Source organism: Boleophthalmus pectinirostris, unplaced genomic scaffold, assembly GCF_026225935.1.
Source record: "Boleophthalmus pectinirostris isolate CB_2022bp ecotype Guang Dong unplaced genomic scaffold, ASM2622593v1 HiC_scaffold_7, whole genome shotgun sequence".
Classification (NCBI taxonomy): domain Eukaryota; kingdom Metazoa; phylum Chordata; class Actinopteri; order Gobiiformes; family Gobiidae; genus Boleophthalmus; species Boleophthalmus pectinirostris.
Window position 1 is genome coordinate 23,451,977 of NW_026571473.1, and position 13,644 is coordinate 23,465,620.

The 13,644-nt window shown below is 40.7% G+C and overlaps 1 protein-coding gene across 13 annotated transcripts in view; it reads left to right on the forward strand.

Annotated features, from left to right (window-relative positions):
• The window catches only part of fryl (furry homolog, like), a 56,680-nt gene that overhangs the window by 28,856 nt on the left and 14,180 nt on the right, over positions 1-13,644 (forward strand). For 10 of the 13 annotated variants that reach the window (XM_055164875.1, XM_055164873.1, XM_055164874.1 and 7 more), the window contains 36 exons: positions 1,265-1,309; positions 2,405-2,508; positions 2,600-2,708; positions 2,884-2,970; positions 3,045-3,216; positions 3,363-3,495; positions 3,978-4,085; positions 4,170-4,413; positions 4,588-4,764; positions 4,842-4,928; positions 5,006-5,274; positions 5,349-5,553; positions 5,642-5,769; positions 5,860-5,917; positions 5,993-6,084; positions 6,187-6,359; positions 6,435-6,595; positions 6,673-6,783; positions 6,857-7,011; positions 7,094-7,193; positions 7,261-7,429; positions 7,597-7,865; positions 8,065-8,205; positions 8,404-8,572; positions 8,653-8,737; positions 8,886-8,998; positions 9,222-9,372; positions 9,460-9,563; positions 9,645-9,827; positions 10,321-10,525; positions 10,899-11,020; positions 11,122-11,309; positions 11,514-11,608; positions 11,707-12,308; positions 12,781-13,049; positions 13,335-13,475. In XM_055164875.1, the coding sequence (XP_055020850.1) occupies positions 1,265-1,309; positions 2,405-2,508; positions 2,600-2,708; positions 2,884-2,970; positions 3,045-3,216; positions 3,363-3,495; positions 3,978-4,085; positions 4,170-4,413; positions 4,588-4,764; positions 4,842-4,928; positions 5,006-5,274; positions 5,349-5,553; positions 5,642-5,769; positions 5,860-5,917; positions 5,993-6,084; positions 6,187-6,359; positions 6,435-6,595; positions 6,673-6,783; positions 6,857-7,011; positions 7,094-7,193; positions 7,261-7,429; positions 7,597-7,865; positions 8,065-8,205; positions 8,404-8,572; positions 8,653-8,737; positions 8,886-8,998; positions 9,222-9,372; positions 9,460-9,563; positions 9,645-9,827; positions 10,321-10,525; positions 10,899-11,020; positions 11,122-11,309; positions 11,514-11,608; positions 11,707-12,308; positions 12,781-13,049; positions 13,335-13,475 (5,724 nt within the window). The remainder of the gene's footprint in view (positions 1-1,264; positions 1,310-2,404; positions 2,509-2,599; positions 2,709-2,883; positions 2,971-3,044; positions 3,217-3,362; positions 3,496-3,977; positions 4,086-4,169; positions 4,414-4,587; positions 4,765-4,841; positions 4,929-5,005; positions 5,275-5,348; positions 5,554-5,641; positions 5,770-5,859; positions 5,918-5,992; positions 6,085-6,186; positions 6,360-6,434; positions 6,596-6,672; positions 6,784-6,856; positions 7,012-7,093; positions 7,194-7,260; positions 7,430-7,596; positions 7,866-8,064; positions 8,206-8,403; positions 8,573-8,652; positions 8,738-8,885; positions 8,999-9,221; positions 9,373-9,459; positions 9,564-9,644; positions 9,828-10,320; positions 10,526-10,898; positions 11,021-11,121; positions 11,310-11,513; positions 11,609-11,706; positions 12,309-12,780; positions 13,050-13,334; positions 13,476-13,644) is intronic. The other 3 variants (XM_055164869.1, XM_055164872.1, XM_055164878.1) reach the window with 1 other exon arrangement.

Genomic DNA, 13,644 nt, shown 5'->3' on the forward strand with positions numbered 1-13,644 from the left:
TATGTAAGAATAATAAACATGTAACCATCTGCAATATTATATTTCGAAATAGAATAAGCAAATGGCCATTTTATTATATTTAATAAATTATGTATTATAATTCTATGTTGAAGTGTATGAAATTGTCATAGTAACACAAATTTAATTTAATAAAATATACGTAATGGATTTATTCAGTGTTGTATAGTCACTAGTCAATTTAGATGCAGTACGGCCCTAAAACTGAAAAGCCATTTCCCAAAACAATTAATGACAATATTGTTTTGAGTATGATCTTATCAAGTGCTGTTCAGCTCCCGTCTGTGACTCCTTTAAACCGGATCAAGCCTCTCTGCTCTCTCCCTGATCATGAACCAGACTGACTGATTGAATCACCCATTGACTGGCCGAGCGACTTAACGACCCTCTTCCCATCCTGCATTGATTTTTCCCTCGCGGGTTCTGATCATTGAGTGGATAAATTTGCGTGTTTGTGAAGCTTTTCTGAATGGTTGTCTTGCATATAAGCATTTTCCATTTTTAAACAATCCGCGGTGAATTTCAAAATCGTGTTGTGGGCTTGTGAGACTGTTGTTAAGTAATGATTGCAGCAGCTCAGGGTTAAGTGTTGATTTTGTTTTAACCATATGGTGGATCTGCTTTAATTGGCTTATGTCATTATGTACAATTATACTTTACAATTGGAGAGAAGAGATTCACACTGTAAAAAAAAAAAAGCAAATACAATATTAACATTAGAATAAAAATTATGAGTCTGGAGATGGATTTGTCTGATAGAAAATTATGCAATTAAATGGTGCGCCATAAATGTGAAATGACATAACATTTTCAGCTTGATCCCCACATGGTAAAATGTTATGGTATTCTTTGTGGTTCCAAATCGACTGGTGGTGCTGCGTATCAGCTCTGATTTCGGTTACATTTTGATTTCCTTTTCTTCAGCTTTCTGTCCTTGTCTCTTGTGTCTACAGTGTGTTTTCATTTATCAGCCTCATTCACACACCCGTATTGTTTATCACCTGACTAACACTCACATAGTTAAAATGCTGCTTACCAAATGTAGTTGTCTCATGCCACCTAAATCCACTAATTTCCAGTGGTGGCATGTTAAAGACATTTCTTTACACTTCCAAGACCATAGTTAGCCCTTTTCTCACGCCAAATAATTTTATATTTTTGTGTGTTTTTAACTTGAATTTGTCCACCTCCCTACGTCCTTTGTCTTCTGTCATTTGATCTTTTTTCTTGCATTGACTTGCTCCAGATACCTTCTAACAACAGCATCCGAAAGCAGATTGAGACGCTGCAGGTGAGTTTTTTTTTGGTGTCCGTGAGGTGCCTGGCTGTTCCCTTAGGTCAAATGATCAGGACTAGGATCAGCCCTGCCTCTGTGCTCCATGGATAGTAGATGACTCTGTTTGTTGTGGAAGAGAATATGCTGACTATAGTAGCTGGTTGCACTGCCGTAGTTTTGTGGTTTATTTGGTTGTGTTTTTGGTGATTCAGTCAGTTCCCTTTTTTGTATATTTAAGTGAATTTGGGGAAGATTGACCTGATGTTGCTATACAAGATAAATAATTGCAGCTTTAATTTATAGTGTTAAATGGGCACTCTAACTTTTCTTATAGGGGGGTCTGCCACATGCTTGCCTTCATGGAAATGTCTTGAATTTTTTGTGATTTTCTTTGCTCAAAAATGCTTTGAAAAACATGTTTCCTAACTGTGATCAGATCTATAACTTGACCTAGTGGCATTATCTGCTTGTATCCTTGGAGATAGATATCTTTAATGATATCCTGTGAAATATTCAAGGAAAAGCAATAACTTGTCCATGAGGAAATGAAGCTGGCGGATCTCCACCAGAAAGGTTACACAGTGCATCTTTAAATTAGACATATGTACTTGATGTGTGTTGTAGTAGTAAAGTTCCCATTCATACATAATGCTGTATAGTGCTATGAATCAGTTATTCTAGATGCTAATGTCACTGCTATGTTGAAGCATAGATTTACTCTGTAGTTTGGTGCTGTGTTGTGGTGTGTTGTAATTGTTAGAAGACTGTTTGTTACCTCACTGACGGGATTTAATTAACTGGACTTCTTTCATAAGATGTTTTGGACCTAATTTATGTATTTTGTCAGTTTATTTAAACATTTTGTTTTGAATTGTTATGATTCTACTCACATTCATTTCTCCAGAAAAATGCATTTGGTGGCAATATTGTGCACATATAACATGCTGGACTATCCTCACTGCTGATTCAGTAGCTACATTGTAAACATTGTGTGTGTGGTACATGATTGAATGTCGCAAAATGAAATGCTGAAATGGTGATTGTACACAGGTGAGTATTTGACTTTGTACTCAGATCTAGCCTCTCACAAATTTTTTATCTTGTTTCCAGAACAAAGACCCCAAAATGTCGCGTGTAGCACTAGAGTCACTCTACAGACTGCTGTGGGTTTACATCATCAGGATCAAGTGTGAAAGCAACACAGTCACACAGACGTGGGTTATTAATTATTATTTGTGACAGTTGAAATATCTAGTAACAAATTAATGTTTCTTGTACTCATAAAAAATTTACCGTACTTTGTAGTCGACTCGTCAACATCGTTTCAGCACTTTTCCCCAAAGGGTCCCGAAGTGTGGTGCCCAGAGACACTCCCCTCAACATTTTTGTCAAGATCATCCAGTTTATAGCTCAGGTTTGTGCCACATGTTGTGCTTTGTGTGACTATTTTATTAGGATTGAGCAAGTGTAATGCTTAATTTGAACAACACATTGATATTTAAGGCTGTATAGCTGTAGGCTGCTATTGTCAATTGCTTTTAAACTTTTTATTCTGCTCAAGTTAAGTGATTTAATTTGTTTTCTCACAGGAAAGACTGGACTTTGCAATGAAGGAGATTATCTATGATCTCCTCTGTGTGGGCAAGTCTCACAAAACGTTCACCATCAATCCAGAGGTAAAGGTCTAAACTTTTTAAATCATAATTATCTTTCATTTACCTCCACTCATCACTTATCTTTTGCCTTGCAGAGAATGAATATAGGTCTGCGAGCCTTCTTGGTCATAGCAGACAGTTTACAGCAGAAAGATGGAGAGCCCCCAATGCCCACGACTGGGATTATCATGCCATCGGGTAACACTTTGAGGGTCAAGAAGATCTTCCTCAACACCACACTTACAGATGAAGAAGCAAAGGTTATAGGTATGCAGAAAGATGAGTTATAGCCATGTTAGTTTATATATATATATATATATATATATATATATATATATATACACACACACACACACACACACACACACATATATTGATAGTATTTAAGTTTGATAACTGGCGTGTCTTTGCAGGGATGTCACTTTACTACCCTCAAGTCAGAAAGGCCTTGGACAACATCCTGAGACATCTGGACAAAGAAGTGGGGCGCTCTATGAGTATGACCAGTGTCCAGCTGTCCAACAAGGAGCCTGAGGACATGATCACGTATGTAGACTCATGAAGGGTTAAGAACCCTATTGTATTATAAAAATAGCATGCCTATTTATTTAAATGTATGTAAATCTCATATTATTTTTCTTCCATGAGATGAAATTATTATTTATTTAAGTAGTATTTAAGAAAATAGCCTTATTTTTCTATTCTGTATCACCACTGGCAGGTGAAAGTCCTGTCAATGGACAACAATGATGCCAGGATTTTAGAATGCTGCCTCTTTTTAATTGTTTTGGTTGATCTTTGTAAATGCCTTTCAATATTACATTAACTGGTACAGAGATACTAAACTTAAACTAGTTTAAAAGATAAATTCCACTACAGCACTCTGACCAGTCCTCCATCTCAAATTTCAATAGTAGGCTCTTTAGAACGTAATGATGTCACATACGCTGAACCTATTAGGCCACATTGAGCCTGAATAATGTATTTGTAATAATCATTTACTGATTGATATTTTTCATTGTTTTTAGGGGAGAGAGGAAACCAAAGATCGATCTGTTCCGCACATGTGTTGCTGCCATTCCTCGACTAATACCAGATGGCATGAGCAGACAAGACCTCATTGAGCTCCTTGCAAAGTAATGTTCCCATTAACTTAAACACCCTCCTCTTTTCTACTGCCATCTTATGTACATTTAATATTGTCTTGTCTCCATCTCCAGGCTGACTATACACATGGATGAGGAGCTTCGTGGGCTTGCTTTCACCACTTTGCAGGCTCTCATGGTGGACTTCCCAGAGTGGCGTGAGGACGTGCTCTCAGGGTTTGCGTACTTTATCGTCCGGGAAGTGACAGACGTACACCCCTCTCTTTTGGACAACGCCGTGAAGATGCTCCTACAGCTCATCAGCCAGTGGAAACAAGCGGTGCAGAGCGGCAATAAGGGCCACGATGCTCAGGTCAAAGTAAGTGTGGTCTCAAGCTTTTTAGGTATTGTTAGCTCACAATAACAGAACAAAATATAATAAAAGCCTTAATGGTGTGTTTCAAGTTAAAGTGCCTTAAAAACATGCATGGATGTATATTGTTCTGGACCATTACAGGGGGGATGATTTTTTTAAATACACTGTCTTTAACAGAGCTCAGGCAACAGACACTCCCTCTCCCTGGACCGGAGCAACCCCCTGGGAGTGTTGCATGTGGTGGAGGGGCTAGCCCTGGTGGTGCTCTGCAGCTGTAGACCAGCCACACGACGACTGGCTGTAAATGTTCTCAGAGAAGTTAGAGCGCTGCACACGGCATTGGGCATCAGCAAGGTATGCATTAGGCAAAACCCACTTAAATCAAATAACTTGATTATAAAATTATAATACTAACTATGCCTTTCATTTAGGGAGATGAGGAGCTAGCCATTGATGTGATGGACAGACTGAGCGCTCCAGTGTTGGAGAGTTTCATTCACCTCACAGGAGCTGATCAGGTACAGCTTTGATTAAACTACAGAACTTTTAAATAACTAAATAACTTAAGTTAACTTATGTACTTGTATCTCCTTAGACAAATCTCCTGTACTGCCCTAGTGGCATTGATCTGCAGACTTTAGCAGAATGGACCTCATCTCCCATCAGCCATCAGTTTGATGTGATCAGCCCCTCCCACATTTGGGTGTTTGCTCATGTCACTCAGGGCCAGGACCCATGGGTCATCAGCTTCTCCAGCTACCTGCGGCAGGAGCACCTGCCCAAACACTGTCCCACTGCCCTCAACTATGCATGGATGTTTGCATACACGCGCCTGCAGCTGCTGTCCCCACAAGTCGACATAAAGTATGTATTTGCCATAGTATAGATTTATAGCCCTGGACAGTGATAATCTATGACCTCCTCTTGTCCTCTTGCAGCAGCCCCATTAATGCGAAGAAGGTGAACACTCTGAACAGCAGTGACTCATTTATGGGTCTTTGGAGGAACTATCTGATCCTCTGCTGTAGCTCCGCCTCCTCCTGCTCCATCAGCTCCTCCTCCTCCAGTTCCGGCTCCGTCCGCTGCTCCCCGCCTGAGACGCTGGCGTCCACGCCGGACAGCGGCTTCAGCTACGACTCAAAGGTCCTTACACACAGTGTGGCACTGTTGGATCATGTCTTAACATTTAGACTTAGCTCACACTTCTCCCTGTTCTGTTTTCTAACCACAGATTGTTGGCACTCCGTCCCCTTCCTCCTTATTTAAACACATTGTTTCCATAATGCGCTCTGAGAGCGCTTTGGAGATCACAGAGTCCCTGGTGTTGGGGCTTGGCAGGACCAACCCCACGGTATTCAGGTAAATGATTCTAGGAAATATAAACCAGCATGGTGTAGAAAGTGTTATTTATTGGGTCTTCTTTAAACTGGAACTGCCTTGTCCTTGTAGAGAGTTAATGGAGGAGCTGAATCCCATCATAAAAGAAGCTTTAGACAGAAGGCCTGAAGTAAGTCTGGTTTATAATCATTATATTGTGCTCACCTGTTTTCAAAGGGTGAAATGATTTCTGAATAATTTTCAGAACATGAAGCGGCGCAGGCGCCGTGACATCCTCAGGGTCCAGCTGGTCCGGATATTTGAGCTTCTGGCAGATGCTGGTGTCATCAGTCAGATGTATGTCAGCAGCAACACATTTGGCCAAAGTGGCATAATTAATCAGCCTCAAAGTGATTATTGTGATAAATATAGTAACCTTTGTTGTATTTCTTTTTGCAGAGCAAGTGGAGGCTTAGACGCAGAGAGCCACTCTCTAAACAGTACGCTGCTTGAGTATGTTGATCTGACGAGGCAGCTGCTCGAGGCGGAGAACGACAAGGACTCAGACACTCTGAAGGACATCCGCTGTCACTTCAGTGCGCTCGTGGCAAACATCATCCAGAATGTTCCAGGTATCAGTCAAGTGCAACCATTAAAATACTGTTGCTCTGAGTTTGAAAAATAATGCATTTATTTTCTTGTTTCAGTTCACCAAAGGAGGACCATCTTCCCTCAGCAGTCTCTGAGACACAGTCTCTTCATGTTGTTCAGTCATTGGGCGGGACCCTTCAGCATCATGTTTACTCCTCTGGATCGATACAGTGACCGAAATATGCAGATCAACCGCCACCAGTACTGTGCACTAAAGGTAAAGGCATGCAAAATCCTTTGTATGACAATTATATTCAATAGCTGCAGATGCCTAAGTGCTTTTTGGGTTCATAGGCCATGTCTGCGGTGTTGTGCTGCGGGCCTGTAGCAGACAATGTTGGGCTCTCATCTGATGGCTACCTCTACAAATGGCTTGATAACATCCTGGATTCTCAGGACAAGAAGGTAAGGCACGAGCTAGTGATTGACATGAGCAGTTCTTTTGTTTGCAGTTGTTTTAATGGTGCCTTCTCTCCAGGTTCACCAGTTGGGATGTGAGGCCGTCATGCTGCTGTTGGAGTTGAACCCTGACCAGAATAACCTTATGTTCTGGGCTGTGGATCGCTGTTACACCGGCTCACGGCGTGTGGCCGCTGGCTGTTTCAAGGCCATTGCTAATGTTTTTCACAACAGGTACTTCTTCTTTCCAAATGATCTGAATCATAATGAGCTATTGCATTATTTGTCTCTGAAATGTTCATGGTTCCTCTTTCAGGGATTATCAATTTGACACTGTGGTGCTGCTCAACCTAATTCTGTTCAAGGCAGCAGATTCCTCTAGGGACATCTATGAGGTGGCCATGCAGCTGTTACAGGTAAGTGTCTTAGTTTACAGACATAAACTCTCTCGTTTTTAATAACTATATATGTATGTTTTTTCAGATTTTGGAGCCTAAGCTCTTTCGTTACGCTCACAAGTTGGAGATCCAGCGGACAGATGGCATCCTGACACATCCATCAGCACTGCCACACCTTTACTCTGTGTCTTATTATCAGCTGTCTGAGGAGCTAGCAAGGACATACCCAGAGCTCACACTACCCATCTTCTCAGGTTGGTTGATGGCTGTTTACTATTTTAGTAGTAAATATGATCTCCATTCATATTCTTTTACACCAGTCCTTAACTGTCACTTAACATTCAAGGCATCTGCCCCTAATTATTTCGCTACGCTCCTTAATTTTTTAATGTCAATTCAAACCAAAATCCCTACTTTGCAGAGGTGAGCCAACGTATCCAGACAGCACACCCTGGTGGTCGCCAGGTAATGTTGCACTACCTCCTGCCATGGATGAACAACGTGGAGCTGGTTGATTTTAAACCTACATCACGACGCTCAGAGGATTGTGGGAGTGGAGAGGAGGACGAGGAAGTTCAAGACCCAGAGATCATGATGGTGAACAGCCGGCGCTGGCTCCACGGAGAGGGCTGGGGCTCACCACGTGCCACAGCCATGGTTCTCAACAACCTCATGTTCATGACCGCTAAGGTAAACTGGTCTAGGGCTGTTGGAACGCTGCCTATTTTTATTTGAGCTATAGATTTATTGTGAAAGATTTTGGACTGACACATCAATCAAAACTCATAATAAAATACAAAATATTTAAGTAGCTATTAACAGTATGAGAATAAAATGGTCTAACCTCCAGTTTACTGTGAGATGCAAATGTATATTGTACTTTTTGCAGTATGGAGATGAGTTTGCTTGGTCAGAGATTGAGAACGTATGGATCACATTAGCGGACAGTTGGCCAAAGAACCTCAAAATCATTCTACACTTCCTCATCAGTATGTCAGGAGTCAGCAGTGACCCCAGCCTCCTGCCCTATGTAAGTCACTACATATTTACACCATGTGATGTGTTAAAAAGTTGCATACTGTTTCATTTATGTGTTTCATGCATTTTTTATTGTCTCATTTAATTCTAGTTTTAAAAAAATAATCTTTAGGTAAATTTTTGTACATGCTGTGTGCTTTTCTAACCAGCTTTGTCCACGCTAATCATCCTGTCTTGTCTTTGTCTGCAGGTGAAACGTGTGGTGGTTTACTTGGGCAGAGATAAGACTATGCAGTTGCTGGAGGAGTTGATGAGTGAGTTGGACTTGACGGAGCCGGTGAGCTCAGCTGTCACTCACATGGACAACCCTCCGTACTACCGCATCACCTCCAGCTACAAGATCCCCTCAGTCACCTCAGGTTAGTCACCACTGGACCTTTTAGAAATACTTTCATTAGTATTTTGCTCTTATGTGGATTTTTTATCTGTGTGATTTCAGGAACAACATCCAGCAGCAATACAATGGTGCCAGGAACAGATGGACATCATGACAGCAAGATAAAGGATTCAAACATGGAGGACAGGTATAAGCTATTAGCATTCTTATTTATATTTTTAGTAACTCAAAAAATCCAGTATGGTCATGTGATATATAAAAAAAGCATTTGAATGGAAATGGTAAGCTATTCTCTATCCCCATATCAATTAAACATATTTTTTTTCTCTTAATAGTTACACCCACTTGGAGATCTATGGAGGTCTGAACAGTAATCTGACTCGACAGCACCACCGTCTGGAGTCTCGCTACAGCAGCAGCTCTGGAGGCTCTTATGAGGAAGAAAAGAGTAAGGCTTACTTCTTACACCAGTCACTGTTATTTTAAACCTTACTGGTATGTTATGTAGTGTTGCAATTTGGGTTTTGGTCACACACTTCTCAACTCCAACAGTTTGCTCAGTCTCTCCACTCTCACATAACGTAACTTCTGTTTCAGAATACTTATTGTCTTAATAAATAAGTAAGATTTATTAAAACCTTGTAAGACTAATATGTAAATTCTCCTAATAGGCGACTCGATGCCACTTTATGCTAACTGGCGTTTGAAAGTGATGGAGCACAACCAACCTGAGCCACTTCCTTTCCCTCCCACTGGGGGCTGCTGGTCTCCTTTGGTTGACTATCTCCCAGAGACAAACACCCCTGCGGTAACACTGCACAGGTAAGTAATGTACATATCTTATATCTCTAAAAAATATATTATTTTAACCTAAAAGGCCAAATAAATTGTCTTTTTGTGTTTTCATAGATGTAATATTGCGGTCATCCTACTGACAGACCTCATTGTGGACCACGGTGTCAAAGTGGAATGGAGCGCATACCTGCACCTTTTGCTTCATGCCATTTTTATTGGTAAAATGACACTTTTAGATATATTTTAAATTTCTTTTTTTCCCCTCCATTCCGTTAATCCTATCTCTTATTTTCATTCAGGTTTTGATCATCAGCACCCAGAGGTGTATGAGCACTGCAAGCGTCTGCTCCTTCATCTTCTCGTGGTTCAGGGGGCCAACAGCAGCGTTCAGTCTGTGGCAATGGTGCTTCTACGAAACCGGGAGTTCAATGAGCCTCGAGTCTTGACTGTGAAACCTGCTCCTCCAGAGTATAATCTCACTGGTCAGTGAAGACAAGTTTGATACGATTACTCTTTTTCTCTGTATAATTAAAATTATGATTTAATCAAAACACAGTTTAGAGAACAGATTTTTTAACTATTTTTAAACTACTGCAAATGATTTAAATCCATTCACGCATCATCTAATGCATTGTCCTCAAGGTGTAGTTGTTATAGATTAATAGTTTACTTTGTGCTTGTCAACCCTGAATACATTGTGTTCAGATCACAGAGAAAAAAACCTTTCATGTGACAAATTTGTGAATGTAAAACTTGCACTACCAATGTAGAGCATTGGGTGGCAGTAAAGAATCAGTGAAGGATTGGATTGGTCATGACTTGGCTTCATCCTGATTGTTTAAAACCTTCATGAATAAGCATATTTCTGTCTTTGTATAAATTCAAGTTTTTACTTGCATGCCTCCTGTTTTCTTACGACTCAACCCATGCTACTGCTATAGCTACTTCCACCAAATACTTTGTTTTGTCCCACAGGAGTGCAGGACTCATTACCAGTTGACTGTCACCCGTCCCCGATGACTGACTCTGGCCTCAGCACCAGTTCCACCTCCTCCAGTATCAGTCTCGGAGCCGGGTCAAGCGCTCTGTCCCAACTGTCTCCTTCATTCCTCAGTGAAGTAAACGCTACAGCTGAACAGGATGAGAAAGTCAAAGCTCTCATCGAATTCATTACAACAAGGTCAGAATACTATTTTGATGGATGAACACTAATAACAAATCAAATTTAATTTTACTTATCATCTTTGCCATTTCATTCCCTGCCTCCAGCAATGTCTAAATGGATTTGGTATTTTTACATTGCATGGTTTTGAGTTTGGGTTTGGGTTTGCTACTTGTTATTTGCTATTAATAAAACAGGTATGCTGAGGAAGTGTGGTGTGATCAGAAATTGGTAGCTTAAGTAAAAGTAGTGTGACTTCAAGATTTCAAAATTGTCAATGATGTGAAAAATAAATATGATGACGCTCCAAAATCCAAGCAATGTGTAGTGTCTTTTAACACTAATACAATCAAAAATGAGCCAAAATGAATTAACAGTATTTTTTCTTTAGGAAACGTGGTCCATTGTGGAATCATGAAGATGTCTCCCCAAAGAACCCCAATATCAAAAGTGCTGATCAACTCAGTATTTTTGCCAGACATGTTGTTACTGTCTTTAAGCATTCCCAGTCAGGTAAAAAGCAAATTTATATCTTATTTTGTCAGTACTTAAAATATCACCAGTCATTATATTTTGTGTTCTTCTTTCAACCTTCATTTTACTCTGTGTTTTAGGTGACCAACTGGAGTCATTGCTGAGTGAAGTGGCTTTACAAACAGCTTTGTCTTGTTCATCCCGTCACTATGCCGGACGCTCATTTCAGATTTTCAGAGCCCTCAAACAACCTCTGACCCCTGCTACACTCTCTGACATTTTGTCTCGACTGGTAGAGACTGTAGGAGACCCGGGAGAGGAGGCGCAGGTGAGGACTACACACATGTTTCAGTCAGGGGGCACTGAAGTACTTGGGTTTGCCAATTGTTTGATGCAGTTATTGTTTATCCACTGTTATTGACTTTATAATAATAATGAAATAGATCTAAACTATTATTGACCAAATATCTATAAGGTGAAGATATACACAACCTGTTCTCGTTGTGTTTTAACTCACTGCTCTCGTCCTTAGGGCTTTGTCATTGAACTGCTGCTTACTCTGGAGGCAGGCATCGACACACTTGCAGACACACTCAAGAATTATGACCTCCTCACTGCTTTAGCACAGTAAGTCCTCACTCAGTTTGGCACATTTGTAGTAAAAGTAATAACAGTGATAGATGCATAAATTACCCTTGACAAATTATTTTCTGTTACACTTGCAGGACGCCCACACGTGAGCACTTGCTTGGGCCCAAATTCGCTGCAAACCGGAAGAGTACGGGCCAGCTGAACTTGAACTCCGGTGGTCTGTATAGTTATGTTCATGCCCGCAGTAATTCTCTCCGCACCAGCCTGATGGGAGAACGAAAAGGCGACAAGCGGCGAAGTAACACACTAGATGTTGCTGATCGCCTCAGTGGAAGCCACGGAAATCTTGCACGAACTCGGAGCTTATCGTCTTTACGTGAGGGTGGTGGAGGGGGTCCCACTGTGGACTCTATGCCGACTGTTGACCCTTCAAATCTGCTGGCCACAATGTTCTGGATAGCCACGTCTCTGCTGGAGTCAGACTATGAATTTGAGTACCTTCTGGCCCTGCGCTTACTCAACAAGCTCCTGGGACATCTGCCTCTGGATAAAGCCGAGAGCAGGGAGCGTTTGGAGAGGGTTCTGGCCAAACTTAAGTGGTACAGTTTCCCTGGACTCCTGCAGCTCTTCTTAAAGGGCTTCACCTCTGCATCCACTCAGGAGCTCACCATCCACCTGCTCAGCAAACTCATCAGTGTGTCCAGGCACACGCTGGTGGACCCCTCGCAAGGAGCAGGTGAGATGATAAAGAAAGCACTACATTTTGACTATTTTAGTTGCTTGCACATGTAAACATGTTAGAATATCTCTTTATTGAAGAAAAATGAGAGCTATGAATGTAATTACAGTTCTAGGAATCCTGGATGCTGAAACCACTAAATTACTGTAATCTTAAAACTTTAAAATTACAAGAACAAAAACAAAGTTGCTTGTTTAAGTGCTTATAATTAGGGACTTTTTTGCAGACTAAATTGTTGTCACTATGAAATGTCAACAATAGTAAATATTTCATACACACACACACACACACACACATACACATACATATATATATAAAATGTCTTATGAGGAATAAATTTGTCATTTAGTTATCAATAAATATGACTTAAAAAGTTTAAAATTAAACCGCCAACATCACATTCAGCATTGTATAGCCACACAATATCACATCCTTTGTACACATAAACTAATGTACTGTCTTTTTTCAGGTTTCCCATTAAATATTTTGTGCCTCCTGCCACACCTCATTCAGCACTTTGACAGCCCGACTCCCTTTTGCAAGGACACGGCTGATAGAATAGCCAAGGTTTGCACAGATGAGAAGTCTGATGCTTTGGCCAATCTGGCGCACATGATGACGCTCTATAGGAAACAAAACTACTCTCGGGACTGCACCAACTGGATCAACGTGGTCTGCCGCTACCTCCACATGGCCTTTGCCGACATAACCCTGAATCTTGTTACTTATTTAGCTGAGGTGAGCGCACATTAGACGTTTAATATTACTGTTTATTTAATAGGGGATAGCAGGCTTCAGTGATTTGCAGTTTTTTTTAAACATTCTTGTGAGAACGTATGTATGTATGTATTGTATAATTATACTCGAAACAGAACAGGGCAATTCTGACTGAAACAGGACTATAACTTTCACTGTTCCAGGCCTGAACCAAGACAGGACCTGATTAAATCTAGGCTAAACCCAGAGTGAATTTGGTCAGAAAGTTCCAGGAAGAAAAACATAATTTGACATTTTTTCTTACAGTTGCTGGAGAAGGGTCTTCCCAGCATGCAACAGTCGCTTTTACAGATCATCTACAGCCTGCTGAATTATATTGAGCTGTCAGCAGCCCCTGTCAAACAGTTTAACCTGGAAATCATGAAGATCATTGGCAAATATGTCCAGGTAAGACAGTGTGTGTACTAAGGACAGTTGTGCCCATATCCTGGCTTTGCGCCATAACAAAAAAAAAACACACAATTAATGATGATTGATACGAATAAATATGATATTGTTGAAAAAAATTTCAATTTTAACTTTTGTTATATGATATACTCCCCATACTCCCCCCATA